At 41.8% G+C, this 27473-nt stretch overlaps 1 protein-coding gene across 5 annotated transcripts in view; it reads right to left on the reverse strand.

Moving 5' to 3' along the window:
* The window catches only part of LOC122548517 (tropomyosin alpha-4 chain-like), a 108387-nt gene that overhangs the window by 2089 nt on the left and 78825 nt on the right, over positions 1–27473 (reverse strand). For 3 of the 5 annotated variants that reach the window (XM_043687294.2, XM_087989786.1, XM_043687304.2), the window contains 5 exons: positions 20090–20207; positions 17713–17783; positions 13819–13894; positions 11585–11647; positions 10820–10889 (listed from right to left, as the gene is read on the reverse strand). In XM_043687294.2, coding sequence (XP_043543229.1) covers positions 10820–10889; positions 11585–11647; positions 13819–13894; positions 17713–17783; positions 20090–20207 — 398 coding nt within the window. Of the gene's footprint in view, positions 1–10819; positions 10890–11584; positions 11648–13818; positions 13895–14460; positions 14537–17712; positions 17784–20089; positions 20208–27473 lie in introns of all 5 variants that reach the window. The other 2 variants (XM_087989778.1, XM_087989788.1) reach the window with 1 other exon arrangement.

Genomic DNA, 27473 nt, shown 5'->3' on the forward strand with positions numbered 1-27473 from the left:
ACAGCATCAGTGACAGCAAATTGAAAGAAGAGAGAGTGGTGTTAGTCATGTGGAACAGATCACCTGGATAACAGGTTTAAACCATTCACATGAAAGAACAAAGTAACAAAACACATACGTACCAAGAAAAGCACTTCAAGTTAAAAAAAGAATAGTCTAATGAAACACAGTATTTGGAAAATAGCTTTGAGAAAGTTTTAAGCAGTAAACTTTGTTCCTCTGCAATCCTTTGAAATTAATATGGTCTACAAGTACAGGGTGTTATTCATGAGGTACACAAACCCACAGCTGTTCCATCGAGTTTGACTTTTGAGTCGGACTGAGGGATAATTGACAGAGAAAAAGAGAGAAAATTGAGAGAGAAAGAGAGAAAAACTCTGAAGCACACTGGATCAATGTAATTTATAAACTCAGTAAATCTTTCAATCCCAAGGATGCAAACATTAATCTTTTTTTCCTCTGCATTAATGCCCTGCTTTGCATCACCTTCATTTAGAGGGATTATTTCACTGTGCTAATCACTAAATGGTCCAGTGGTTAAGATTCAGTTCAACTGCACCACAAACAATGGGCAAAATTTACAGTTACAGCATATATTACAACAGGGCATTCTTATCAGTACAAAGGCAAGCCAAAGACTGCTACAATTATTTTAAATAAAACCAGTAGGACTGATGCTAAAATGAAAACAAAATCTACTTAAACATTGATATCTTTAAAGCATTAGTACAAGAAAAAAGCATTAATCCAACAAGATGAATTCAACACAGCTTCTAGTCTCCAGATATTCTGCCCAACTAGCATGGATTTGCTTTGCTTAAAGTCAGTTAGTTTTACCTTGTACAAATCAACCTATACATTTGAACACCCTTTCCTTTTTCATTTTGTTAAATGTACAAATTACCACATGCAGAGAAAAGCAGCAGCAATGGTATTCTATAAATAGTGGCATAAAGGCTCAGTTGTTAGCACTGCAGCCTCACAGCACCAGAGACTTGCGTTCGATTCCACCCTCAGGGGAATGTTTGGAGTTTGCAAATTCTCCCAATGTCTGCATGGGTTTCCTCTGAGTGCTCTATTTCCCTCCGAAAGGTATGCAGGTTAGGTGGATTGGCCATGCTAAATTACCCATAGTATCCAGGGATGGGTAGATTATGTGGATTAGCCATGGAAAATGAAGGGTCATAGTGATAGGGTGGGATGCTCTTTGAAGGGTCAGTGTGGACTCAAAAGGCTAAATGGCCTGCTCCCACATTGCAGAGATTCTATTAAATGTATTACAGAACTGAACTGGTTTTTTTTTATTAGATTCTGTACAGTATGGAAACAGATCCTTCAGCCCAACAACTCCACACTAACCCTCCGAAGAATAAACCACCCAGGCCCACCCCCCTACCCTGCATTAAGCCCTGACTAATGCACTTCATAGTATGGGCAATTAACATGGCCAATTCACATGATCTGCACATCTTTGGACCGTGGGAGGAAACCAGAGCACCAGAGTAAACCCATGTTGTCACAGGGAGAATGTGCAAACTCCATACAGTCACCAGAGACTGGAATCAAACCCACGTCCCTGGTGCTGTGAGGCAGCAGTGCTAACCACTGAGCCACCATGCCACCCCTAAAACTTAGCTTGAGCAATGTCCAAATATGGGAGATCAGCTAGACAGCGAAATAAGACAAAGAAATGAGAGCTGAATTTTTAAATTTGTCCATGGGATGTGTGGATCACAGGCATTTTTCTGACCATACCAATCTTCAACAGCCCTCAAGGTGGTGGTGATTTCTAATCTTGAATTTTAATGGCATATAATGCTTTCACAATTTTCCACCTCCAAGGTTAATAATTACAGCATCCACTTTGTCTTTTGCGCCATCATCTCTTGGCCACCAAAAACAGCAAAAAGAGAATAAACCCAGGATTTAAGAGCAATTGTAGTGACCTAACTAAACAGATCTCTTTGCATTTAAGTTTCTAAGCATTCTAAGCAAGAACCAAAACAAATAATGATAACTGGATAATGATAGGCAAAAGTGAGGACTGCAGATGCTGGAAACCAGACTTTAGATCAGAGTCGTGCTGGAAAAGCACAGCAAGTCAGTCAGCATCAGAGGAGCAGGAAAAAAAAAATCGATGAAGGGCTTTTGCCCGAAATGTCGATTTTCCTGCAACTGGATGATAATGCTTAGTGTATAAACAGAAATACATTTTTCCATTTTACTTGCTATCATTTTAACATGCTTTGATTCAAAAGGCTAATTAATATCCTACGCAAGTTAAGTTACAACTCAAAAAACACCATTTTACTCTCATGAGCAGAGAAATAGTGGCTGTGGCAAGGCATAGCAGGTAAAGAAAAGGATTTTACACAACAGGAGATATTACAGAAAGTTTGTTAATTTACTATTGGTAGAGAAATCTTACACAAATATGGTAGGTGAGTTTTACAATTGTTTTAATGAATAAACATACAGATGGATATGGATAGTTATGAAAACGGGGCTAAAATCTCAAGTGCAAAAACACAAAAATTATCAGTTTTGATCAGAAGAACAGAAAGGCAAATTATTAGCTAACTGAAGAGAAATTTCAAAATGCTGTGGGTCAGATCTGGGTGCTCCTGTGCTTGATTCGCAGAACGTTACTATGCAGGTACATCAGGTAACATGGAAGGCAAATGGAATATTGGCATTTATTGCTGAAGGAATGGAGCATAAAAGTTCAGAAGCTTCAACTGGGGCATTCACAAGACTGCATTTGGAGGACTGCATACAGTTTTGGTCCTCTTATTTGAGGAAGAATGCAATTACATTAGAGGTAGTTCAGAGAAGGTTCACTAAATTAATCCAAAAGATGAAGTGCTTGTCTTACGGAGGAGAGATTGAGCTGTTTACAGCATACATGGGAGACTTCAGAAGAAATGAGAGGAGATCTGATTGAGGCAAAATGCTAAAGAGGATTGCCAAAATAGACAGAGCAGATGGTTCTCCTTGTGAACAATCTAGAATGAGAGGTCATAGTTTTAGTATAAGGTGTGGGAGATTAAAAAACAAAAGAGGAGGAAGAATTGACATATCAGAACTGAATAAATTTAAAATGGGGTTGAAGGAGTGAGGAATGAGCAGGAAAGTGGAGTTAAGGTTGAGAGGTGATCACCCATGATGGGGGGGGGGGGGGGGGGGGGGGGTGCGTGGGAACAAGTTCGAAACGTTGAATTGCCCACTTTATCTTGTCCTTCTGTTTTATGCAAAATGTAGCCGTTAATTTATAGTCGGCTAATTCAGTGGGTATTAGAAGGGTCTGGGAATCTTGAAAGGAGTAGTGGCAGTAACTCGCATCGCATTTAGAAAGAACACTTTGATAAGTACTTGCAATGCTATAACCTACAGATCTATAAGCCTCAAGCTGCTCACTGGGATTAAGATGGATTTTTCTTGCTTGGCTGGCACAGATTCAACAGAACAACTTGTGGAACGTTTCAGAGAACCCATGCAATTTAAAATTAAATTGAACAAATCCAATACCCACCCCCCCTCCTTTTCAAATGCAAACAGCATAAAATTAACAGTAACAGATTATGGTGCTGGAAAAGCACAGCAGGTCAAGCAGCATCCGAGGAGCAAGAGAGTCGACCTTTTGTGCATAAGCCCAAATGTGTGGGGTGGGCACCAAGGGGGCGGAGAGATAAATAGGAAGGAGGTGGGGCTCGGGGTAATGTAGCTTGTAATACAATAAGTAGATGAAGGTGGGGGAGGGGTGATTGTGATAGGTCAGAGGAGAGGGTGCAGCAGATAGGTGGGAAGGAAGATGGACAAGTAAGACAGTTCAAGAGGGCGGTGCCTAGTTGGAGGATTGGATCTGGGATAAGGTTTTGGGGGGCGGGGTGGGGGTGGAAAAAGAGGTGTAGATGAGGAAACTGGTGAAATGGACGTTAATGCTGTGTTGGAGTGTTCCAAGGCAGAAGATGAAGGGTTCTTCCCCCAGGCTTTGAATGGTTTGGACTTGGTGGAGGAGTCGTTGGACTTGCATGCCCTTGGCGGAGTGAGAAGGAGTGTTGAAATGGTCGGCCACAGGGCAGTGGGGTTGTTTAGTGCGCGTGTCCCAGAGATGTTCTCTGAAACATTCCACAAGTTGGCGTCCTGTCTCCCCAGCAGACAGGAGACCACATCGAGAGCAACTGACAGAGCAGATGAGGTGTTTGGATGTTCAGTAAAGTCTCTGCCTGATTAGGAAGGATGCTTTGGGGCTTTGGATGGAGGGGAGCAGGGAGGTGTGGCCAGAGGTTTTACACCTCTTGCACTGGCAGGGGAAGGTTCTAGGAGTGGAGGGTGGGGACCTAATGAGGGAGTTGCTGAGGGAATGGTCTCTGGGGAATGCAGATAGGGGTGGGGAGGAAAATATATATCTCTGGTGGTGTGGTCTGACTGTAAGTGACAGAAATGGCAGAGGATAATGCGTTGCATCTGGAGATAGGTGGGGTGGAAGGTAATGATCAGGTGGTTCTGAACTGGTTAGAGGGGTGAGGTTCAAGGGCAGAGGTGTGGGAAGTGGAGGAGATGCGCTGGATGGCATTGTGGACCCCGTAGGAGGGGAAATAGCTGTCCTTGAAATAGGTGGACATCTAGGATACTCTGGAGTGAAGTGCTCCTAGTGAGACACGGAGGAATTTGGAGGAAGGGCTAGTGTTTTTACAGGAGGGCGGGTGGGAGAAGGTGTAGTCTAGATAGCTGTGGGAGTCAGTTGGTTTCAAATACATGTCAGTGTTGAGTTGGATGCCTAAAAAGGAGATGGAGGGGTTCAGAAAGGGAAGAGAGGGGTCTGCGATAGCCCAGATGAACTTGAAGTCAGAGTGGTAGCTGTTGAAGTTGATGAACTGTTCAACCTCCTCATGGGATCATGAGGTGGCACCGATACAGTCAATGTAGCGGAGGAAAAGGTAAGGAAAGGTGCCAGTGTAATTGTGAAAGATAGAGTGTTCCATGTGCCCGAAGAGGCAGGCACAGCTGGCACCCATGCAAGTGCTGATGGCTATCCCTTTGGTTTGAAGGGAGAGGATTCGAAAGAGAAGTTGTTGAGGGCGAGGACCAGTTCAGTCAATCAAATGAATGTCGATGGAGGGTTACTGTTTGGGTCAGCGGAAGAGGGAGAGTGAGTGAGTTTGGAGGCCTTTGTCATGGCAGGTGGACGTGTACTGGGACTGGATGTCCATGGTGAAGATGAGGTATTGAGGGCTGGGAACTGAAAGTCATAGAGGAAGTGGAGGGTGTGGGTGGTGTCCTGAATGAATGACAGGAGTTCCTGCACCAAAGGGAGACAGGGCGGTATCAAGGTATGAGGAACAAAGCTCGGTGGGGCAGGAGCAAGCTGAGACGTTGGGTTGACCGGGGCAGTCAGGTTTGTGAATTTTGGGTAACAGGTAGAACCGGGTGGTGCGCAGATCCAGGACTATGAGGTTAGAGGCTGTGGATGGAAAATCCCCTGAGGTGATGAGGTTGTGGATGGTCTGGGAGATGATGGTTTTGTGATGGGAGATGAGGTTGTGTTCGTGGGGGGCAGTACGAGGTGGTATCTGGCTTCAGCAGTGTACAGATCAGTGTGCCAAACTACCACTGCCACCCACCCACCCCGTTTCCCGACCCCCCACAACAAACTGCCGTCCGCTGGTTTCATGCTACAGTTGGGGTTGGAGCGGATGGAGTGGATGGCAGCATTTCGCAAGCGTGAGGGGGTGGACTGGTTGAGCCGGTCAACATTATGGCAGCAGTTGGAGATAAAGAGATTGAGGATGGGTAACAGACCGGTATGGGGTGTCCAAGTGGATGCAGTATGTTGGAGGTAGAAGGCGTCCTCAGAGATGGGTAGGAGTCCTGATGGAAAAAGTGAACATGGAACTGGAGGCAGAAATATTTGATGTCGCGATGTGTGTGAAATTATTGAACTGGGAGTGTAGTAGGCTTCTAACTGAGTGTTGTTTCATAGTCGTCTCTGTACAATATTAAACCAATTAATGAATGAGTTACAAAAAGCAAAACACAGGGAAAAAAACTACAAGAATTTAGAAAAATAAACAAAATTCTAGAGGATATCTGGAGCTTAGGGCAAGTTTAACTATTGGAAACTCAGACCAAATGTATTCCTGCTTGGTGCAGTGAAACAGGCATCAGACAGCTGGGGCTGGGGAGCAGAGTCAGGGAAACTACATCATGGTTCTACAATCTTCTGAGCCAAATATCAGGAAACTATTCACGCAGGTTACAATTTGTACCCTTGACCTGATTTTTAGACTACTGTAAACAGGAGGGTGTTGACTCAGCAAACAGAGAGAAGAATTTTACAAAGACATCAAATAACAAAAACCTGAATGATAGCTTAATTTTTAAAAGATTCACTTACGAGATGTGGGTGTTGCTGACTGGGCCAGCATTTACTGCCTGTCCCTAGTTACCCTTGAGGAGATCTTGGTGAGCTACCTTCTTAATAATGCATTAAGGGAGGGAGGTTCTAGAATTTTAAGCTAGCAACACTAAAGGAACAGCAATATATTCTCAAGTCCGGGTGGTGAGTGTCGTTCCTGCCCTTGTCCTTCTAGATGGTACGGTCATGGTTCAAAAGGTGCTGTCTGAAGAGCTTCAGTGAATTAGTGCAGTCCACCTTGTGGATGGCACTGCTGGTGCTGAGCATCAGTGATGGAGGGAGGGGATGTTGGGGAATGTTGGCAGGCTGCTTTGTCCTGGATGGTGTCAAGCTTCTTGAGGGTTGCTGGAGCTGCACTCATGCAGGCAAGTGGAGAAGATGTCATCACACTTGTAGATGGTAGACTGGCTTTGGAGAGTCAGGAGATAGAGTTACTCACTGCAAGATTCCAAGCCTCTGCTTTTTCATAAAAAAGACCAAGAATGATCTGAAGGATCACTGGCAAGCAAGAGAGACTCAATTGGTTTCTTGGCTCAAGGGGCATCAACCCATATTAAGTAAAGGATAAGGCAAGAGGCAGACCACTGAACTACCACAGACAGCACAGAGGTTGAACCCATGCAGGTGGCATCACTCTGCACCACACACTTAGCCATCTCCCCAGCTAACCTAAGCATGAGCATTGGCTATAGCTCAGCAGACAAACATGTCCCCTCTCCCTCCAGTAATGAAGTGAAAACATTTAATTTTAACTGGTATCCACTAGAATTTATTAAAATGCAAGTTCACTTAATGAAATTGTTCCTGCTAAATGTTCCTTTGCATTCAGTCACTTGTTGAGATGATTGTTAGGTTTTTGGTGACATATTTGTTTTCATGCCTCCTGATCAGTTCACAGTTTCCACTTAAACATATCAGAACTGTACACATGCCATCCCTAATTTCCCTTGATAAGGTGGCAACTCCAGGACAGTTAAGAAGGTGCAACAAATGTTAATCTTGCCAGTGATAATCACATTCCAAGAATAAAAACAAATTCAGCTGCACTGCAGGCTTCGAGAGACAAGTTTAAAATTTCATTTTAAAACAAAGCTCATTTTCTCGTCCCTCTTGCTCACAGAGGATGATGGTGGAATCTATTATCTTTTCTGACCCTGCAATCCAACAGGCCTGTCTTAAGTCCACAATTTCATAACACCCTTCTCAATAAAAACTGCTCATCACCTTCACAACTAAATATACAAATTAATCATTCCTGGAAGGAATGATGTTGAAGAGAGACTTAATAAGAAACACAACAAATCCTCACCTCCATCTTAAAATGGAGACCTCCTATCCTTGAGCTGTGTCCCCCAGTTCTAATCTGCTCTATTAGGGGGAAACATCACGTAGCAGCTACACTTCAGAATCTTATTTGCTTTAAGATCTCTGCTCACCCTTCTAAACTCCAGTGAGTACGGACCTAATCTGCTCAACCTTTCCTCATGTGACAAACCCTTCCTTCACCAGATGAATGCAAGTATATCCTTTCAAGACGATTATAACCGTACACTGTACTCAAAGTGCAGTCTCACCAACACACTGTACAAATGTAATAACACTTCCTATTTTAGTTTTTTTTTGTTAGATTAATTTTTAGATACATGGTCAGTGACAACATTCACCCATGAATAATTCCACCAGAACATTAGAGATTATTAAGCTCAGAAACCATGGACCGAGGGGACAAGTGGCAGAACAGATTGCCAGCTGGCTTTATGGCAGAAGACAGAGTATATGAATAAACAGTGGCAGAAAGTGGGAAGTAGTGTCAGATAAGGATCTGAACTGCGATCATTGAATGTAATTCTGAACAGTAAAAATTCAATGCTGAAGTCAAAAATCTAAATTCATGAATGCGAAAACGGGGAAGGTAATTAATACTGAAGACGACTGCAACCAATGGCAGAAGGTCGCTAAAACTTGCAGAATACGCAACTAATTGGCAAACAAAGTTCAAAACAGGCAGGTAGGAACAACAGGGTAGTCAGGTAACTTGGGATATGCAAGTCTAGGAGAGGTAAAGGAACAACAGGATCTCAAAGTCTAAATTCCTTAACATGTTAATAAGGTCATTTCAAAAAGGAGACCAAGCATTAGGCTCAATTTCTAGAGGGATACAATAAAATCGTAGCAAGTTATGCTCAACCTATATCAAACCACACGAGTGCCACATGCAGTTCTGATCACCCCATACTATAAAAAAGTTATGGAGGCACTTTTGGGTGCAGAGGGAATCACAGGGCAGGCATGCATGGGTATACTTATCAGGGTAGGAATGATAGGCTCGTCTCTTTTCTCCTGGAAAAAGACAGATGACCTTTAAAATTATGGAAGGTTTGACACAGAGTGGATCCGGACTCCTTTTATGGAAGAACCTAACTTCAGGCTAAGAGTCACAGACATTTCAATCGCAAACCTAAATTCCTTTACCAAAATTTGATGATAATAACTACAAGGCAAATTATATAAATGCATTTAAGGAGAAATTAGACAGGCTCGAGGGAGGAAGGAACTGGTAGTTACACAGATGTAGATTGAAAGATTACTTGACAGGAGGATAAAAACCAGCATGATCAATATGCTATGATTCTCTGTTGTATATTGTGTTATCTTTTGGAATGACAGTAGTATTCAGTCACTGTTCCTTTTTTTTCCCCTTTGAAAAACTACACCAGTCAAAACCTCAGGGAAATAATCCCTGAGTTTTAGTATTCTATAAACGGTCCGGTCAAGTCAGCACTCACAAATGAGTGTCTCAAGGACAATTCGGAAGGGCAAATGCGGACCTTTACCAGAGATGTCACCTTCCAAGACTACTTTGTTTTTTTAAGAAAAAAAAATGCTTGGCCCTGATCTAACCAATGAGAGTCAGAGATGTACAGCATGGAAACAGACCCTTCAGTCCAACCTGTCCACGCCAACCAGATATCCCAACCCAATCTAGTCCCACCTGCCAGCACCCGGCCCATATCCCTCCAAACCCTTCCTATTCATATACCCATCCAAATGCCTCTTAAATGTTGCAATTGTACCAGCCTTCACCACTTCCTCTGGCGGCTCATTCCACACACGCACCACACTCTGCATGAAAAAGATGCACCTTAGGTCTTTTTTATATTTTTCCCCCCTCACCCTAAACCTATGCCCTCTAGTTCTGGTCTCCCCAACCCCAGGGAAAAGACTTTGTCTGTTTACCTATCCATGCCCCTCAAATTTTGTAAACCTCTATAAAGGTCACCCCTCAGTCTCTGACGCTTCAAGGAAAACAGCCCCAGCCTGTTCAGCCTCTCCCTGTAGCTCAAATCCTCCAACCCTGGCAACATCCTTGTAAATCTTTTCTGAAACCTTTCAAGTTTCACAATATCTTTCCAATAGGAAGGAGACCAGAATTGCACGCAATATTCCAACAGTGGCCTAACCAATGTCCTGTACAACCGCAACATGACCTCTCAATCCCCTATACTCAATACTCTGACCAATAAAGGAAAGCATACCAAACGCCTTCTTTACTATCTCATCTACCTGCGACTCCACTTTCAAGGATCTATGAACCTGCACTCCAAGGTCTCTTTGTCCAGCAACACTCCCTAGGACCTTACCATTAAGTGTACAAGTGCTGCTAAGGTTTGCTTTCCCAAAACGCAGCACCTCGCATTTATCTAAATTAAACTCCATCTACCACTTCTCAGCCCATTGGCCCATCTGATCAAGATCCCATTGTAATCGGAGGTAACCCTCTTCGCTGTCCACTACACCTCCAATTTTGATGTCATCTGCAAACTTACTAACTATACCTCTTATGCTCACATCCAAACCATTTATGTAAATGACAAAAAGTAGAGGGCCCAGCACCGATCCTTGTGGCACTCCACTGGTCACAGGCCTCTAGTCTGGAAAAACAACCCTCCACCACCACCCTCTTGTCTTCTATCTTTGAGCCAGTTCTCTATCCAAATGGCAAGTTCTCCCGGTATTCCATGGGATCTAACTTTGCTAACCAGTCTCCCACGGGGAACCTTGTTGAACGCCTTAGCACAAGATAAAACTGGTCTCAAAATTTTACTTTTATAATTTCTTTCTTCCCTTTTTCAAAACTACACCAGAAGTAGTCAAAAGAGGGATTTACTATATTTAACTGTAAACTTAATTTCAAAGTCATGTTAACCAAATGATGCAATAAAGACTTTTTCCCCCCACCATCCCATCTTACATACCAAAACACAGGATTATTCCTGAGTGTACCCCTTTAAAAGTGCTGCATTTTGGACTTTCCCACTCCAGAACCAATATTAGTTAATTAAGCCGATGGAGAAGAAAACAGGGGAATGTAACAAGAAAGTTGACGTAATTAACAATTACCTTCCAAATCATCCACTGTCTTCTCCAGTTTTGCTACAGATCTTTCAGCAAACTCAGCTCTAGTTTCTGCCTGTAAAAGGATCATTAAAGGACATTGCTTTAGTGCGCTTTCACCTGCTCCTCTATCACAAACTGATTCACTGCATGCCCAAAAGAGATAAATTCACTTTTGGGTGCAACTTTATTGCTGTCAATTTTAATCATTTGCAACTGTCCGTAACAACAGGAATGAATGACATACATAATCTGAAAACCCATTCCTCAAAATCTACTGAGAAGGGACTTCACATTCACAGCTCATTGCCAATTCCATGCGACCAAAGAGATCACTACATTTCACGTAACACTGATATTTTTTGAAACTTCATTCTATAGCTTTGAACTAATATTTTAGCATCTATAAGAATAAGACATTTCCCCGCTCTCACCCCCTTCGTAATTTCTAATGTAATTTTAGCAAATCCCAAGCCATTGCTAATGAGGGTGATTAAAGGAGATTACTTGGTTAAAGCAGTACGTATCTAAACTGGAAGGACAATAATTGAATATTTTATAAAGCTATTAGCTGATAACAGATAGTGTGGCAGCATTTGGGCTCCAAATTGTTATCAGATTTACTGCTGGAAATGCACATAAGAGACACCGAGCTCAGAGATGCCCAAGAATAAGGTTGGAACAAAAAAACAGTGGAGGCTAGAAATCCATCCGACTTCAATATTATTCCCAAAGTGAATTTGAATTACGTTAAAAACACTTATCACTCACCTCTTTTAGCTTATCTGTTAGCAGCCTGATTTCTTCTTCATATTTATCTTCTTTCAAAGCATACTGAGATAAGGTTTTTTTAAAGAAAAAATGTTATATGTCTCTCACACTACATTTGATTTTTACATTGATAGAAATCAGCAAAGAAATTAATAAATTTCACAGAAGTCAGAAGTAGTTCCTAATTAAGGGATAGGATTTTTCAAACCTCAGTTACAATCACACTCTTTCCAAAAAGGGGGCATTTAAAGGGACAGCCCCTGTCAACATCTGCTATATGAAGAGTTGAAACAGCTGCAGCATGCCACTGAATCTATCACATGGGTGACACTTTATCTGAGCAGAAAGCCAGAACTAGTAGTGCCAAAGCTGCTCATATTAATTCATTAGCAAAATTGTGAAATGGTCCTTGGTAAAAAAAGTCATCCTGTGCCCCCATTAATGATTACATTTATGTTGCCTATTTGTCTCAAGTGCACTGTTGTCTTGAAACAAGATGTAAATTTATTTCTAGAGCCTCATGGATTGATCAATCTTAGAATCTGCCTGTTTACATTTCTGGCATAAACCTTCCCTGAAAATCTTTTCGGACTGACGTGGGAACAGGTGGCTATTAGCTACAGGAAATGGTGGCCATTAGCAGCACTGAGGTCCGGGAAAGACAGAGGGAGACACAATGAGCAGAAGAGAAAAAGTGAAGATCACACAGAAAAGTACTGTGTTGGGCTCATGCTGAATAGCTATGTTTTCTGCCAAAGTTGGCTCTTCCAGTGCTGATAATGTTAAAAAGGCAATTTGGAATGTGACTTATCTAACCAGAGACAAACATTGCACGTTTCATATAGGGCCAAAGCATCCAATGTGCAGGTCGCACTGGCCAAAGGAGAAACAGCGTAGCCACAGTGCTAAGTTAATCACTGGAGTTTGATTAGGCAGGAATTATAAGCATTGACTACTGGGGACACCGAGAAAGAAATCACAGGATTAATCTTAAATATATCCATAAGAAGGTGCATCACTCAGCACTACTTTCAAGTGAAAGCCGGATGAAAATTTCTATTAGGGACATGAAGGATTAAAACTAGTTGCAAACAATGAAAACCTTAATCGACTCAAAAGAAAGAAAGGAAGGAGATAAGAAAGGAGACAATGCTGACTTAAGAAATAAACAGGCAAGGGCTAAAATTTCATCATTAATAATCCCAAGTCTTCTGAAAGCGTAAGAAAATAAAATGGCACGGTTACAAAATGCAGAGTGTGTAATGGTCTTAAAATCAGCCTTAGACAGCATCTTAAGCCAACACAACAGAAGCTGTTGCAATTCAAACAAAACAAAAGTGGGTTGGAAGAGGAAGCCCATTTGGACATTACTTCATTAATACATAGCCAAAAGGTTCACATTAGCTCCAAAGACAACTAAAGCAAAAGTATCCCCATAGATAAATTATAATTATTTCAGTGTTGTAACTAAGACAATGTGAGGCTTTAGTGACAAGGTTCACAATTATTTTGATTGAATGCATGTCCAAGATTGCCTTTTAGGTCTTAAGGAATCTATATAAGATACTAATCTAATAAAGGACTTCAGAAGTATAAAATAAAATTACGTTATGCAGATTGCATTTTAGTGTCTGGAACTCTCAAACCCAGTTGGCTGCAGGGGTAGAATCTGCATTGTTGTAAATAAGTGGGGCTTGAGAGTTCAAACTTCACTTAGGCATTTGAATCTTGTGGTTTTGTACTAGTAGCCAGAAGAAAATGGTACTGCTGGCAGCAGCCATTTAAATTCTTCCTTTGGCTTTGCAAGCACTGGTGAATACCAACTCCAAGGGATCCTCCAATGCACTGTCCCACACCACAGGAAGTAGTGTCATTTCTTTTATTTTACAAAAGTTGTGACCATGAGATAGATAAATAAGATAAAGACTGTAAAAACAGTCATTTGTAGCCCTCAGAGTACAGTCAGTCATTCTTAAAATGAAAAATGTGAATTTTATCAAGTACATTTATTTAATTTTGTACCAACATGCTAGTCAAAGTAGATGCCAGCTGCTACTACACTCTATATTCACATACACTGTCATGCAATGTGTGAGCAATAATACATTACTACTGGCCAAAAGCAAATCTACAGCCTGTATCTCAACTAGCAACTTAATTCAGAGGTTTCTATCAGAAGGGCTTTATGGGGATATCATTGCTTTAAAAAGCAGTTGCATACTGAATCCTCCTACCTTTTCAGTTTGTGCTTCCAAAGACTTCAGGCTGTTGGTGACATTTCTCAATTCTTCTTCAATCTCAGCACATTTACTGTTCAGAACAAGATAGTGGGGTTGGGAAAGAAGGAGGTTGAGAATATACAGAAAGTGGCAAGAAACCCATAGCAACCTAACAGTCCTGCTTTCAGAATTTAGGCCCCGACCTGGTTGGGAATGTTCAAAACAAAAATGTATGACCATAAACCAGAACATTCATGGGCACTAGGTGATCACTTTATACTTACCTGCCATTGCTGAAAAATACAGGTGGAATCTAGATTAATTCACAAATTTGTCTATTTGGTTCAAATCTCCAAACCAAAAACCAACTCTGCATGAAATTTCAGATACGGGTAAAGACCAACCCAGAGGAGGAGGAAGTAATGGGGGCAAAGGTTACCTCGAGGCCTTAGAAAGTATTGAAGCCACATCTTGATCTCAGAATTCAGCTGCTATGGGTCTCCACTGGGAAGAAAACCAAAACACACAACTACCAGGAAGCAGAGCAGCAGCAGCAGCAGAAGTTGCAAGGAATGTAGCTTTAATATTTTCTCACACAGAAAACAGATGATGGAAAGAGTAAACAGAAAAGAGTTAGTGGATTTCTGGGAATAATACCTCTTCCTCTGAGGCCATTAACGATTTCAAGCTCTGGTCCATTACTTTAAGCTCCTCTTCCAATTGCCGTGCCCGACTGAGTTAATCCACAGTAAGGGAGTAGAACAGACAAATCCCGGGCAGTATTCAGCATGCAATTCAACAGGGGAAAAGAAAACCATGTGCCCACTATCGTTAGTATATTCATCAAATGATACAGAATAACAATGGAATTGAAATATCTACTGAAACAGATCCAAAATTAGAAAAATAAGTCAGTGTAAAAAGATACGCTTGTTAACTCCTAGATTGCCTAATTCAGAAGTAGCTTAAAAGCCAGAACCTTTCCTGCCCACATAAAGCCTCTGTTTATTCAGAATTTGATAGACTTAAGTTACAATGAGTCAAAAGTGATGCATGCAAAATAGGTCGAGCGGCAGGCATGCAAGGGCAGGAGGTAAAAGTGCTCTTCACCACTGGACTGGTTTTCAATAATTGAGAAACATAATAAGACCACATTCAAGCACAATAAAAGAATTTCCCCAATAATCTGGCAGGAAAGTGCGTGGGCCAGACTGGATTCTGATTCTGAATGGAGTTAGTCAAAAGGTTGAAGATGAAGATGATGTGTATCCAGTTAGGTGATGAATCTTCACAAGATTACAGACTGCAGATACTTGTTAGTTATTGAGAGCACATCCAGGATGGCTGTTTGGACAAGGTCAAAGTGAACAGCTGACACTTGGGGAGCAAGTGTAATAATCATGTTTAAGGCAGGAAACTAAAGGAAGCAAATTTTAAAAATGGAGCTAACACCAAAACTCTCCATCTGTGTAATTGCAGTTAATTTGTGAAAAAATAAAAAAAGTTTACAAAACCACCAGCATACTGATTAGAGTTGATTATTTTGAAGAACAACTATATTTATTTTCCAATTCAATGGCTAACTTGATGGGTTTACTGAAAAGAAACCTGCTCAAATCAAACCCAGAAATCTTAGACTCTGGTTTGTCTCACTTCAATTCTCAAGTGGAGGTGGATCTGATGCAGTAATTATCTCAATCCCAGATGAGGAGATGTTAGATTACTGATGAAATGAGAGACATGTTGCTGAAGCTCTGTGTCATACAATCAGGACAAAAGGTCAAAAATGCAAAATTTCAAACTGTTTCAACAATGTACCCTATGGGAGAAAGGCAGATACATTTATATATAGGGATGTCTTCTCTACAAATGAAAGGAATATGTTCAAGCCTGTAATTTTTTTTAAAATTACCCAGGAGCTCAGGGAACATTTAGTTCCATGCTGCTTTCTCCATGACAATACCTCAGCCAATTAGAGTTGTTTTGCCAACCATCAGCATCCCATTCTCCTATGGTGTGCATTGTTGTGATCATATGATATTGGATTCTTTTATTTGCCCTGCAAGACACATAGCTTGGGTAACTGATCGCTCTTCTCAGCAATATTCAAGATGTTAGACTAATAACCCTGTTGACTTAACCGTCATTTAATAAAAAAGAAACATGCACAGCAGTTACAGAAATGGATTACACTCTCGGTTTGAATAAATTCAGCAGTAGCAAAATTCAAAGTACATGTCACACGCCATTTCAAATCCTATCAAATCACAGCAGCCTGCCACACCAATCACCACCAGGCAAAATGAATAACTGCAAAACCCTCTCCCTCGAAGATCAGTTGGAGCATGCTCCAAGTACATAGCTGATGGGTTGCCAATTGCTCACTTAGCAATCATGGTTTATAAATTTATGCTCACCATGTTTGTCAAGTACCTGTAAAATACTCCAGCTAATGTGTTATCAATGGACACGTTTTAGGACGAGGCAGAGAAATAAAAGCTAAACCAAGACGTTTGAGGGGGGTGTAATTTTTCAAAAAGTCCAAGCTACATTAATCGTAGCTATTCATTACCACCTTCAAAAGGTTTTTAATCTAGTGCTGAGTTGCTCAGAGTTTGGGACAGTCCTAAGATCAATACTATTAATTGTTGTTGGGACTGGCAAAAAGGCCTTCACTTCACTGGGTTTTAGGGTTTGAAGGGGTGCAGGGCAAGTTTGGATGCAGAGAGAAAAAAAAAAGGATTGATAAAAATCAGGGCATAAATTAAAGAGCAACCAGGGCTTTTGCTCCAATCAACTTGCCTTCCCCTTAGGTTCCCGCATTTTAACCATTTGAGCACAGGAGGCATGAATAAAGGCCATCAGATCCGGAGGTTTTGAACCACAAACTGCCATATGGGGAGGAAAATAAACCCTCAATATTCTTCCCAAAAAGGCTGTCAATTGTACATCAAGATAATTCTTGAGTCAAAAATAATTTTTACTGATTTGGGAAAACAGGAACCAGGGGTGGGGTAATAAAGAGGGGCTGCAGAAACAGTGTGCTAAATTTACTTGCCTGCTATCAAAAGAACCAGACTTTGTACGTTTTAAATTAAGAAGAACGAACAGGAGGATGAACTTGAATCTCATCCCCTCAGTATCACCGATGGCCCAGTGATACATGTCGAGGCTCCTGTGTAGTAATAGTAGTAGTTGTGGGGGAGGGGAGTAAATCAATGGAGCGATGTTGCTCCCAATGCATTCAACTCAACAGAAAGAGAAACACAAACTTTAGTTTTGGCAGGATTTTCTTCATAAGGAGGATTTTAAACAAATGTAACTTTCATTCAAATACAGAGACAAAAAAATAACTGTAAACCACAAGCAGTTAATACCATAAGAATAGGAATAGGCTATTCAGCCCCTCTAGCCTGCTCCACCATTCATTAGGTTTATAGCTGATCTGACATTCCTAATATCCATTTCCTTGCCTTTTCCCCATTACCCTCAATTCCCCTACTAATCAAAAATCTTGGTCTTAAATATACACAAAACGCTTGAAAAGACAACAGGTGAAATGTTATAGAGGGTTGGTAGGAATGTGAATTGTATGTTACAATCACATCAGCCACCTTAGTGAACGGAGAGCAGGTTTAAGGGGCTAAATAGCCAACTCCTGCTTCTTGCATATGTTTTAGCACATGAAAGCATTTCTTCACAATGTATACAATTCTGTTCTAATATTTCCAGAGTATTAATCATGAATTTGCTAAGGACTAAAATAGGAAATTCAATACAGTGAATCATTTCTTCGGATCAAAACTTTCCTACCTATTCCATGTGCAGTATTCAGAATCTATATTATCCAGAGGTTATTTCCAGCAAATAACCTCTGCAAAACCAAACATTTACAGAACTCAAACTTACCTTTCTGACACCCTTGCACGTTCCTCAGTTCGCTCCTGATCACATTCAAGAACAACGAGTTTTCGCGCCACCTGAAAGAAGCCAAGAAAAGCTGAATGCTGACCAGTATGCGATTTCACATTACCTACCCTCTTAATGTTGCCTGAAAACGAGACCTGCCAATACCAGTTTAAATAACATTCTGTAGTTATATAAGGAATAAAAGAATGACTAGAGAAAGATAAGGGCTAATCAAGAATAGTAGTGGGAAGTTATGCGCGGCATCCAAGGACATAGGGAAAGCACTAAATGATATATTTTTCATCGGTGTTCACACTGGAAAAAGACAATTATTGTCAAGGAGAATACTGAGATACAGGCTACTAGACTAAATAGGATTGAGGTTCACAAGGTGGTGGTGTTAGCAATTCTGAAAAGTGTGAAAATGGACAAGTCTCCTGGGCTGGATGGGGTTTATCCTAGGATTCTCTGGGAAGCCAGGGAGGAGATTGCAGAGCCTTTGGCTTTGATCTTTGTGTCGTAATAGTGCCAGAAGACCGGAGGATAGCAAATGTTGTCCCCTTGTTCAAGGAGGAGAGTGGAGTCAACCCTGGTAATTATAGACCAGCGAGCCTCACTTCAGTTGTGGGTCAAGTGTTGGAAAAGGTTCTAAGAGATAGGATTTATCATCTAGAAAGGAATTGGTTGATTAGGGATAGTCAATACAGTTTTGTGAAGGGTAGGTTATGCCTCACAAACCTTAGAGTTCTTTGAGATGGTGACCAAACAGGTGGATGAGGGTAAAGCAGTTGATGTGGTGTATATGGATTTCAGTAAGGTATCTGATAAGGCTCCTCATGGTAGGCTATTGCACAAAATATGGAGGCATGGGATTGAGGGTGATTTCAGGGTTTGCATCAGAAGTTGGCTAGCTGAAAGATGACAGAGGGTGGTGGTTGATGGGAAATGTTCATCCTGGAGTTCAGTTACTAGTGGTGTACTGCAAGGATGTGTTTTGGGGCCACTGCTGTTTGTCATTTTTTATAAATGACCTGGATGAGGGTGCAGAAGGATAGGTCAGCAAATTTGCATATGACTCTAAGGTCGGTGGAGTTGTGGATAGTGCTGAAGGATGTTGCAGGTTAGAGGGACATTGATAAGCTACAGAGCTGGGCCAAGGGGGGGCAAATGGAGTTTAATGAGGATTCATTTTGATTCATTCTGCAAGGTGATTCATTTTGAAAGGAGCACCACGAATGCAGACTACTCGGCTAATGCTAAGATTCTTGGAGTGTAGGTGAACAGAGAGATCTCGGTGTCCATGTACATAGATGCCTGAACGTTGCCACCCAGATTGATAGGGTTGTTAAGAAGGCATACAGTGTGTTAGCTTTTATTAGTAGAGGGATCGAGGTTTCAGAGCCACGAGGTCATGCTACAACCATACAAAATTCTGACGTGGCTACACTTGGGAGTATTGTGTGCAGTTCTGGTCACCGCATTATAAAAAGGATGTGGAAGCTTTGGAAACGGGTCAGAGAAGATTTACTAGGATATTGCCGGTTATGGAGGGAAGGTCTTATGAGAAAAGGCTAAGGGACCAGAGGCTGTTTTCGTTACAGAGAAGGTGGTTGAGAGGTGACTTAATTGAGACATATCAAGATAATCAGAGGGTTAGATAGGGTGGACAGTGAGAGCCTTTTTCCTCAGATGGTGATGGCTAGCATGAGGGGACATAGCTTTAAGTTGAGAGGTGATAGAAATAGAACAGACGTCAGAGGTAGTCTCCTTTATTTAGTAGTAGGGGCATAGAACGCACTGCCTGGAACAGTAGCAGACTCAACTTTAAAGGCGAGTTTAAATGGTCATTAGATAAATACATGATGAAAATGGAGTAGTGCAAGACAGACTTCAGATTGGTTCCACAGTTCGGCACAACATAGAGAGCCGAAGGGCCTGTATGGTGCTGTAATGTTCTATTGTTCTGTCAGCAATCAACCCTGAAGTCTCAGTCAGTGGGCATATCCACTGAACCACAATCCATGGCAGTTCATGACTTGAGTCGAGTTAACCAATCTCAACCAGGATTGTGCTACTGTTAAGCTCGCCATGCTGAGCTTGTCAGAAAAGAACTTGGCCAGGGTTCCTCTGGATCACTGTGCTCAAAACATGGCTAAAATATCCTTCTATTTGACCCACACTGTTTTCTGTTTCTCAAACCAAATAGTGAGCATGAAGCTTAACTGGAATATCACTTATGTTCAGTCTAACATGACAGAATAAACTACTTGCCTAGGTTTACACAGCAAAAATGTTCACTTGGAAGAGATGCCAGACAACCCTGGAATAATACAACAAAAGTAAAGGGAGGCCAGACAAGGGGGAGGAAAAACATTACCTCTTCGTATTTACGGTCTGCCTCCTCTGCAACATGTTTAGCTTCCTTCAGCTGCATATCTTGTATTTCTATTTTCTCCTCAGCCTTTAAGACTTTGCACTCCACAACTTTCATCCCTCTGCAGAAAAACAAATCATCAGCACCTGTTTATCAGGGAGATGTACTGGAATCAAAAAGGCAAAAATACACTATAAATGAAACCAGAGGGAAGAGGAGGAAAAGATTTGTGCGGATCAGTGAATGTGTATTGGAAATCTCTGATCCACTCTAAACACTAGTTCAGGCAGCTAAATTATGGCTCCCTCTGAGTGCATAATGCTTACTGTGCACAACTTATACTCAGGAGAAAGTGAGGTCTGCAGATGCTGGAACTCGGATTTCACCAGTTTCCTCATTTCCCCTCCCCCCAGCCTGTCTCAGTCAAATCCATCAAATTCAGCACCGCCTTCCTAACCTGCAATCTTCTTCCCGACCTCTCCGCCCCACCCCAGTCTGACCTATCACCCTCACCTTGACCTCTTTCCACCTATCACATTTCCGACACCCCTCCCCCAAGTCCCTCCTCCCTATCTTTTATCTTAGCCTGCTGGACCAACTTTCCTCATTCCTGAAGAAGGGCTAATGCCCGAAACGTCGATTCTCCTGTTCCCTAGATGCTGCCTGACCTGCTGCGCTTTTCCAGCAACACATTTCCACAACTTATACTCAAGCATACTTTAAAGGTGTTCAATCTGAACATAAAACAAAATGACACCAAATCTCATAACAAGCCTATATCAGCGAATGAAAAGTTTAGTCAAAGATGTCCAGGGGCTGTTTAAAAGAAAAGTGAAATAGTGAGTCAGGAATCTGATCACATATACACAATACAGGTGAAGGGCTTATTTACCACATGCCTCTGCCAACTACAAACTTCAAAAGCTGTCTTGTGTCTTTTGGCCTACTGACAGCAAGACATTGATGAACTCAAGCTTACTCCCTTTCATCTTCCAAAGTAGTGATAAAACAGGAGGAAACAATAAAGATGCTGCCTTTAATGAGGGTATCATAAGAGGCAAGGTGAGTAAAATGGAACTGATGCACAGATTTAAGTGAACGGAAGAGCAGGCCCAAGAGATGAACAGTTTATTCATGTCCTGTGTAAAAATAACCCATCTATTCAGAGCACAGATTAAAGGATAACTTCTGCCAGCTCACCTTTAGATCACAACTCAGGTTATAACTTGATTTTATGAGAAATTGAAGAAATCTCAGTCTCCATACACACAAAAGGATATACTTGCTTTGGAGACAGTAGAGTGAATGTTGACTAAATAGGTCCCCAGCATGAGGAGACTATATTTTCTGGAATTTAGGAGAATGAGGTAGAAGCTATTTGAAACACACAAGCATCTGAAGAAATCCAATAGATTAGATGGTAGGTGATTATTTCTGTAAATTGGGAATTTAAAATACTGGTCTAATTTCAGGCTAAGAGAAATTATTCAGGACTAGGGCAAGGAGCAAGTACTTCACTTAACAAATCATAGGAATTTTCACTCCAGAAGGCGGTCAGTGCTCCATTGTTGAATACCTTCAAGGCTGGATGAACAAATAGACAACTTCTCAGGGAATAAAGGGACATACTAAGCAGGCGGTAAAGTGGAAATGAAGCCCAAGGTCAGCCATTATCGTACTGGATGGTGGAACATGCTTAACCAGTTGTGTAGTCTACTCCTGCTGTGTGTTCCAAATTTTGGCAGAGATCTGCTAGTGCATTCTATCTATACTACACTTCTAATTTAAGATTCTAACTACTGAAACTAGAGGCATAACTCATGTAATAGAACTCCATTACTATATGTTCAGCAATATACAAAAAGATTAGTCTGAGTTTCATTACTGCAGCTATTAACTTCACACAGCTAAAATAACTATTGTTTTAAAATTCCATTATTAGAAAACAAGGCCATAATTTTATTAGGTTTAAAAACAGTGATGGAAAAGATAAATAGCATCTACAAGTTTAAGTTCTAAATTGGAGGAAGGCTTATTTTGATGGTATTAGGCAAGAAGTTTTAAAAGTTGAATGGGGCGAATGTTCGCAGATAAAGGGATAGCTGGAAAATGAGAAGCCTTCAAAAATAAGATAATGAGAGTCCAGAGACAGTACGTTAGGGTGAAGAACAAGGCTGATTAGTGTAGGGAGTGCTGTTGGACGACTAGAGAAATTGAGGTTTTGGTTAGGAAAAAGATGGAGGCATTTGCAGGTATTGGCAGCTGGGATCGAGTGAAACCCAATATAAAGGCAGTAGAGGTATACTCATTAGGGAAATCAGGACGACAAAATGGGCATAAGGAGAATCCAAAGGGATTCCACAATCACATGAAGAACGCAAGGATAACTAGGGACAGAATAGGGCCCCTTACAGGTCAGAAAAGGTGCCCATGCGTGGAACTACAGGAGATGGGGGAAGATACTAAATTAGTATTTTGCATCAGTGTTTACTGTGGAGGAGGATATGGAAGACATAGAACATGTGGAAATAAATAGTGACATCTTGAAAAAAGTCCATATTATAGAAGGTGGTGGTGCTGAATGGCTTAAAATGCATAAAGATGGATAAATCCCTGGAACCTGATCAGGTGTACCCTAGAACTCTGTGGGAAGCTAGGGTGGAGATTGCTGGGCCCCTTGCTGAGATATGTGCATCATCGACAGTCACAGGTGAGGTGCTGGAAGACTGGAGGTTGGTTAATGTGACGCCACTGTTTAAGAAGGGTGGTAAGAACAAGCCAGGGAACTACAGAATGGTAAGCATGACATCGTTGGATGGGAAAGTTGAAGGTAATCCTGAGGGACAGAATTTACATGTATTTAGAAAGACAAGGACAAGGACTGATTAGAAATAGTCAACATGGCTTTGTGCGTGGGGAATTGTGTCTCACGAACTCTTGTGTTTTTGAAGTAGTAACAAAGAATTGATGAAGGCAGAGCAGTGGACATGATCTATATGGACTTCAGTAACATTCCTCATGGTACACTGGTTAGCATCATTAAGATAAAATAGAACATAGGGAGAACTAGTCATTTGGAAACAGAACTGGCTTGAGGGTAGAAGACAGAGGGTGGTGATGAAGGTTGCTTTTCAGACTAGAGGCCTGTGACCAGTGATGTACCACAAGGATCGGTGCTGAGTCCACTGCTTTTCATCATTTATATAAATGATTTGGATGTGAGCAGAAGAGGTATGGTTAAGAAGTTTGCAGGTAACACCAAAATTAGAGGTGTAGTGAACAGTGAAGGTGGTTACCTCAGAGTACAACAGGATCTTGATCAGATGGGTCAATAGGCCAAGGAGTGGCAGATGGAGTTTAATTTAGATAAATGGGAAGTGCTGCATTTTGTAAAGGCAAATCAGGGCGGGACTTATACACTTAATGGTAAGGTCCGGAGGAGTGTTGCTGAACAAAGACTTTGGAGTGCAGGTTCAAAGCTCCTTGAAAGTGGAGTCGAAGGTAGAGAGGATAATGAAGGTAGTGTTTGATATGCTTGGCTTTATTGGTCAATGTATAGGAGTTGGGAGGTCATGTTGTGGCTGTACAGGACATTCATTTGGCCAGTTTTGGAATATTGCGTGCAATTCTGATCTCCCTGCTTCAAGTAAGATGTTGTGAAACTTGAAAGAAATGACTTACAAGGATGTTGTCAGGGTTGGAGGATTTGAGCTGTAGGGAGAGGCTGAACAGGCTGGGGCTGTTTTCCTGAAGGGGAGGAGGCTGAGGGGTGACCTAGAGAAGTTATAAAATGAGGGATATGGATCGGATAAATAAACAAGGCCTTTTCTCCAAGGAGGGGGAAGTCCAAAACTAGAGGACACAGGTTTAAGGTGAGGGGGGGGGGGAAAAACTTGAAAGGGATCTAAGGAGTAATGTTTTCATGCAGAGAGTGGAGTGTGTATGGAACAAGCTGAGAGATGGTGGAGAAGACTGGTACAATTACAACATTTAAAAGGCATCTGGACGGATGTCTGAGTAGGAAGGGTTTAGAGGAATATGGGCCAAATGCTGGCAAATGGAACTAGATTAATTTAGGATATTTGTATGGCATAGATAAGTTGGACCAAAGGATCTGTTTCCATACTGTACATCTCTACAACTATTCATCTGCAATGGCCCAGGAACTAAATTCCTGAGTTCCTTTGGAAAGTTTGGCATTCTTGGCTTGGCATTAAGATCTCATCAGAATGGAGGTCCTCTTTTGCAGCAACATCCAGGTATTATAGAACATAGAACATAGAAGAATACAGCGCAGTACAGGCCCTTCGGCCCTCGATGTTGCGCCAATCCAAGCCCACCTAACCTACACTAGCCCACTATCCTCCATATGCCTATCCAATGCCCGCTTAAATGCCCATAATGAGGGAGAGTCCACCACTGCTACTGGCAGGGCATTCCATGAACTCACGACGCACTGAGTAAAGAACCTACCCCAACATCTGTCCTATACCAACCTCCCCTTAATTTAAAGCTATGCCCCCTTGTAATAGCTGACTCCATACGTGGAAAAAGATTCTCACTGTCAACCCTATTCTAAACCCCTAATCATCTTATACACCTCTATCAAGTCACCCCTAAACCTTCTTTTCTCCAATGAAAACAACCCCAAGTGCCTCAGCCTTTCCTCATACGATCTTTCTACCATACCAGGCAACATCCTGGTAAACCTCCTCTGCACCCATTCCAGTGCCTCCACATCCTTCCTATAGTATGGCGACCAAAACTGCACACAATACTCCAGATGCGGCCGCACCAGAGTCTTATACAACTGCAACATGACCTCAGTACTCCGGAACTCAATTCCTCTACCAATAAAAGCCAGTACGCCATATGCCTTCTTCACCGCACTATTTACCTGGGTGGCAACTTTCAAAGATTTGTGTACATGGACACCAAGATCCCTCTGCTCATCCACACTACCAAGTATCCGACCGTTAGCCCAGTACCCCATCTTTTTATTACTCTTACCAAAGTGAATCACCTCACACTTAGCTATATTGAACTCCATTTGCCACTTTTCTGCCCAGTTCTGCAGCTTATCTATATCCCGCTGTAACCTGCCACGTCCTTCCTCACTGTCTACAACTCCTCCGACTTTCGTATCATCCGCAAACTTGCTCACCCAACCTTCTAACCCCTCCTCCAGGTCATTTATAAAAATGACAAACAGCAATGGTCCCAAAACAGATCCTTACGGAACACCGATAGTGACGGCACTCCAAGATGAACCTTTGCCATCAACTACTACCCTCTGTCTTCCAGCCAGCCAACTCCTAATCCAAACCTCCAACTCACCCTCAATGCCATACCTCCGTATTTTTTGCAGTAGTCTACCATGGGGAACCTTATCAAACGCCTTACTAAAATCCATATACACCACATCTACTGCTTTCCCCTCGTCCACCTCCTTAGTCACCTTCTCAAAGAATTCAATAAGGTTTGTGAGGCACGACCTGCCCTTCACAAAACCATGCTGACTATCCTTGATCACATTATTCCTATCCAGATGTTCATAAATCCTATCCCTTACAATTCTCTCTAAGATTTTGCCCACAACAGAAGTGAGACTCACCGGCCTATAGTTACTAGGGTTATCCCTACTCCCCTTCTTGAACAAGGGAACCACATTTGCTAGCCTCCAATCTTCTGGCACTACTCCTGTAGACAACGAGGACATAAAAATCAAGGCCAATGGCTCTGCAATCTCCTCCCTTGCTTCCCAGAGAATCCTAGGATAAATGCCATCAGGCCCAGGGGACTTATCTATTTTCACCCTTTCCAGGATTTCCAACACCTCTTCTCTACATACCTCAAAGCCATCCATTCTACTTAATTGTGACTCAGTACTCACATTGACAACAATGTCCTGTTCCTGATTGAATACTGACGAAAAGTATTCATTCAGTGTCTCCCCAATCTCTTCAGCCTCCACACGCAACTTCCCACTACTATCCTTGACTGGACCTATTCCTACCCTAGTCAATTCTTTTATTCCTGACATACCTATAGAAAGCCTTAGGGTTTTCCCTAATCCTACCAACTAAGGACCTTTCATGTCCCCTCCTTGCTGCTCTTAGCTCTCTCTTCAGGTCCTTCCTGGCTACCTTATAACTCTCAATCGCCCCAATTGAACCTTCACGCCTCATCTTTACATAGGCCGCCCTCTTCCATTTAACAAGGGATTCCAATTCCTTATTAAACCACGGCTCCCTCACACGACCCTTTCCTCCCTGCCTGACGGGTACATACTTATCAAGGACACTCAATAGTTGCTCCTTGAACAAGCTCCACATATCAATTACACCCTTGCCTTGAAGCTTACCTTTCCAGGCCACACATCCTAAGTCATGCCTCACAGCATCATAATTTCCCTGCCCCCAGCTATAACTCTTGCCCTGTAGTGCACACTTATCCCTCTCCATCACTAGAGTAAAAGTCACCGAAATTCCGACAATCAGCGTCTTAATTGACTTTTCCCAAACAAACTGATCGGAGATGAGGGCGAAAGCGAACACTGCAGATGCTGAAGATTAGAATTAAGAGTGTGGTGCTGGAAAAGCACAGGTCAGGCAGCATCCAAGGAGCAGGAGAGTTGAAGTTTTGGACAAAAGCCCTTCATCAGGAATTCCTGATGAAGGGCTTTTGCCCGATACGTCGACTCTCTTGCTGATTGGTGAAGAACTTGGTCTTAACTTTTTTTTCTCATCTACGGCTTCTGTCTTTAATACAGACACCATAGTAAGCTGATTTTAAAAAAAACTTTTTTGTAACAATACACATACAAAAAATTGATTTTCTAATTATCTCGGCTTACTGTCCTCTTCAAATCGAACAGAGTATTTAAAGCTAAAAATGCTACTGAATGGACTGCAAGGCACCTAATGCCCAGAGATTTGTACATTGTTCACTGCCTGCTATAAACGTGGATGCATGTGTGTTTGATAAGATGAATGGCAGTCTAAGAACAATTATTGAAAACACAGAAGAATCAATAACAGCAGAACTTTGAGTTACATTGTATTTGGAAGATCTAGAACCCAGTTATTAGAGAGGAAGTCTTTGTAAAGGGCCGCATTGAGAGGTGACCTCCTCGATATATACACAATGCTGCAAACAAAATCCAAAACAGCAATTCTACATCTAAAAACCCATCAATAAACACTTCTCCTATTTACGAATTTGGTATCGTGATTCCTGTATCGCTCACATATTTCTTTAGGATCAATGTTTGATTTTGGATTTATTCAAATTCTTACCATACAAGAGCACCAGAAAGAAAAGCTCTGTCAACATGCTTTCATTCCTATAATTCACTTATCAAGGAGGCAGAAGAAAATTAACACTT

The sequence above is a fragment of the Chiloscyllium plagiosum genome, unplaced genomic scaffold (assembly GCF_037043375.1).
Source record: "Chiloscyllium plagiosum isolate Xiang-an unplaced genomic scaffold, Cpla_swu_hap1 HiC_scaffold_1, whole genome shotgun sequence".
NCBI classification, from domain to species: Eukaryota; Metazoa; Chordata; class Chondrichthyes; order Orectolobiformes; family Hemiscylliidae; genus Chiloscyllium; species Chiloscyllium plagiosum.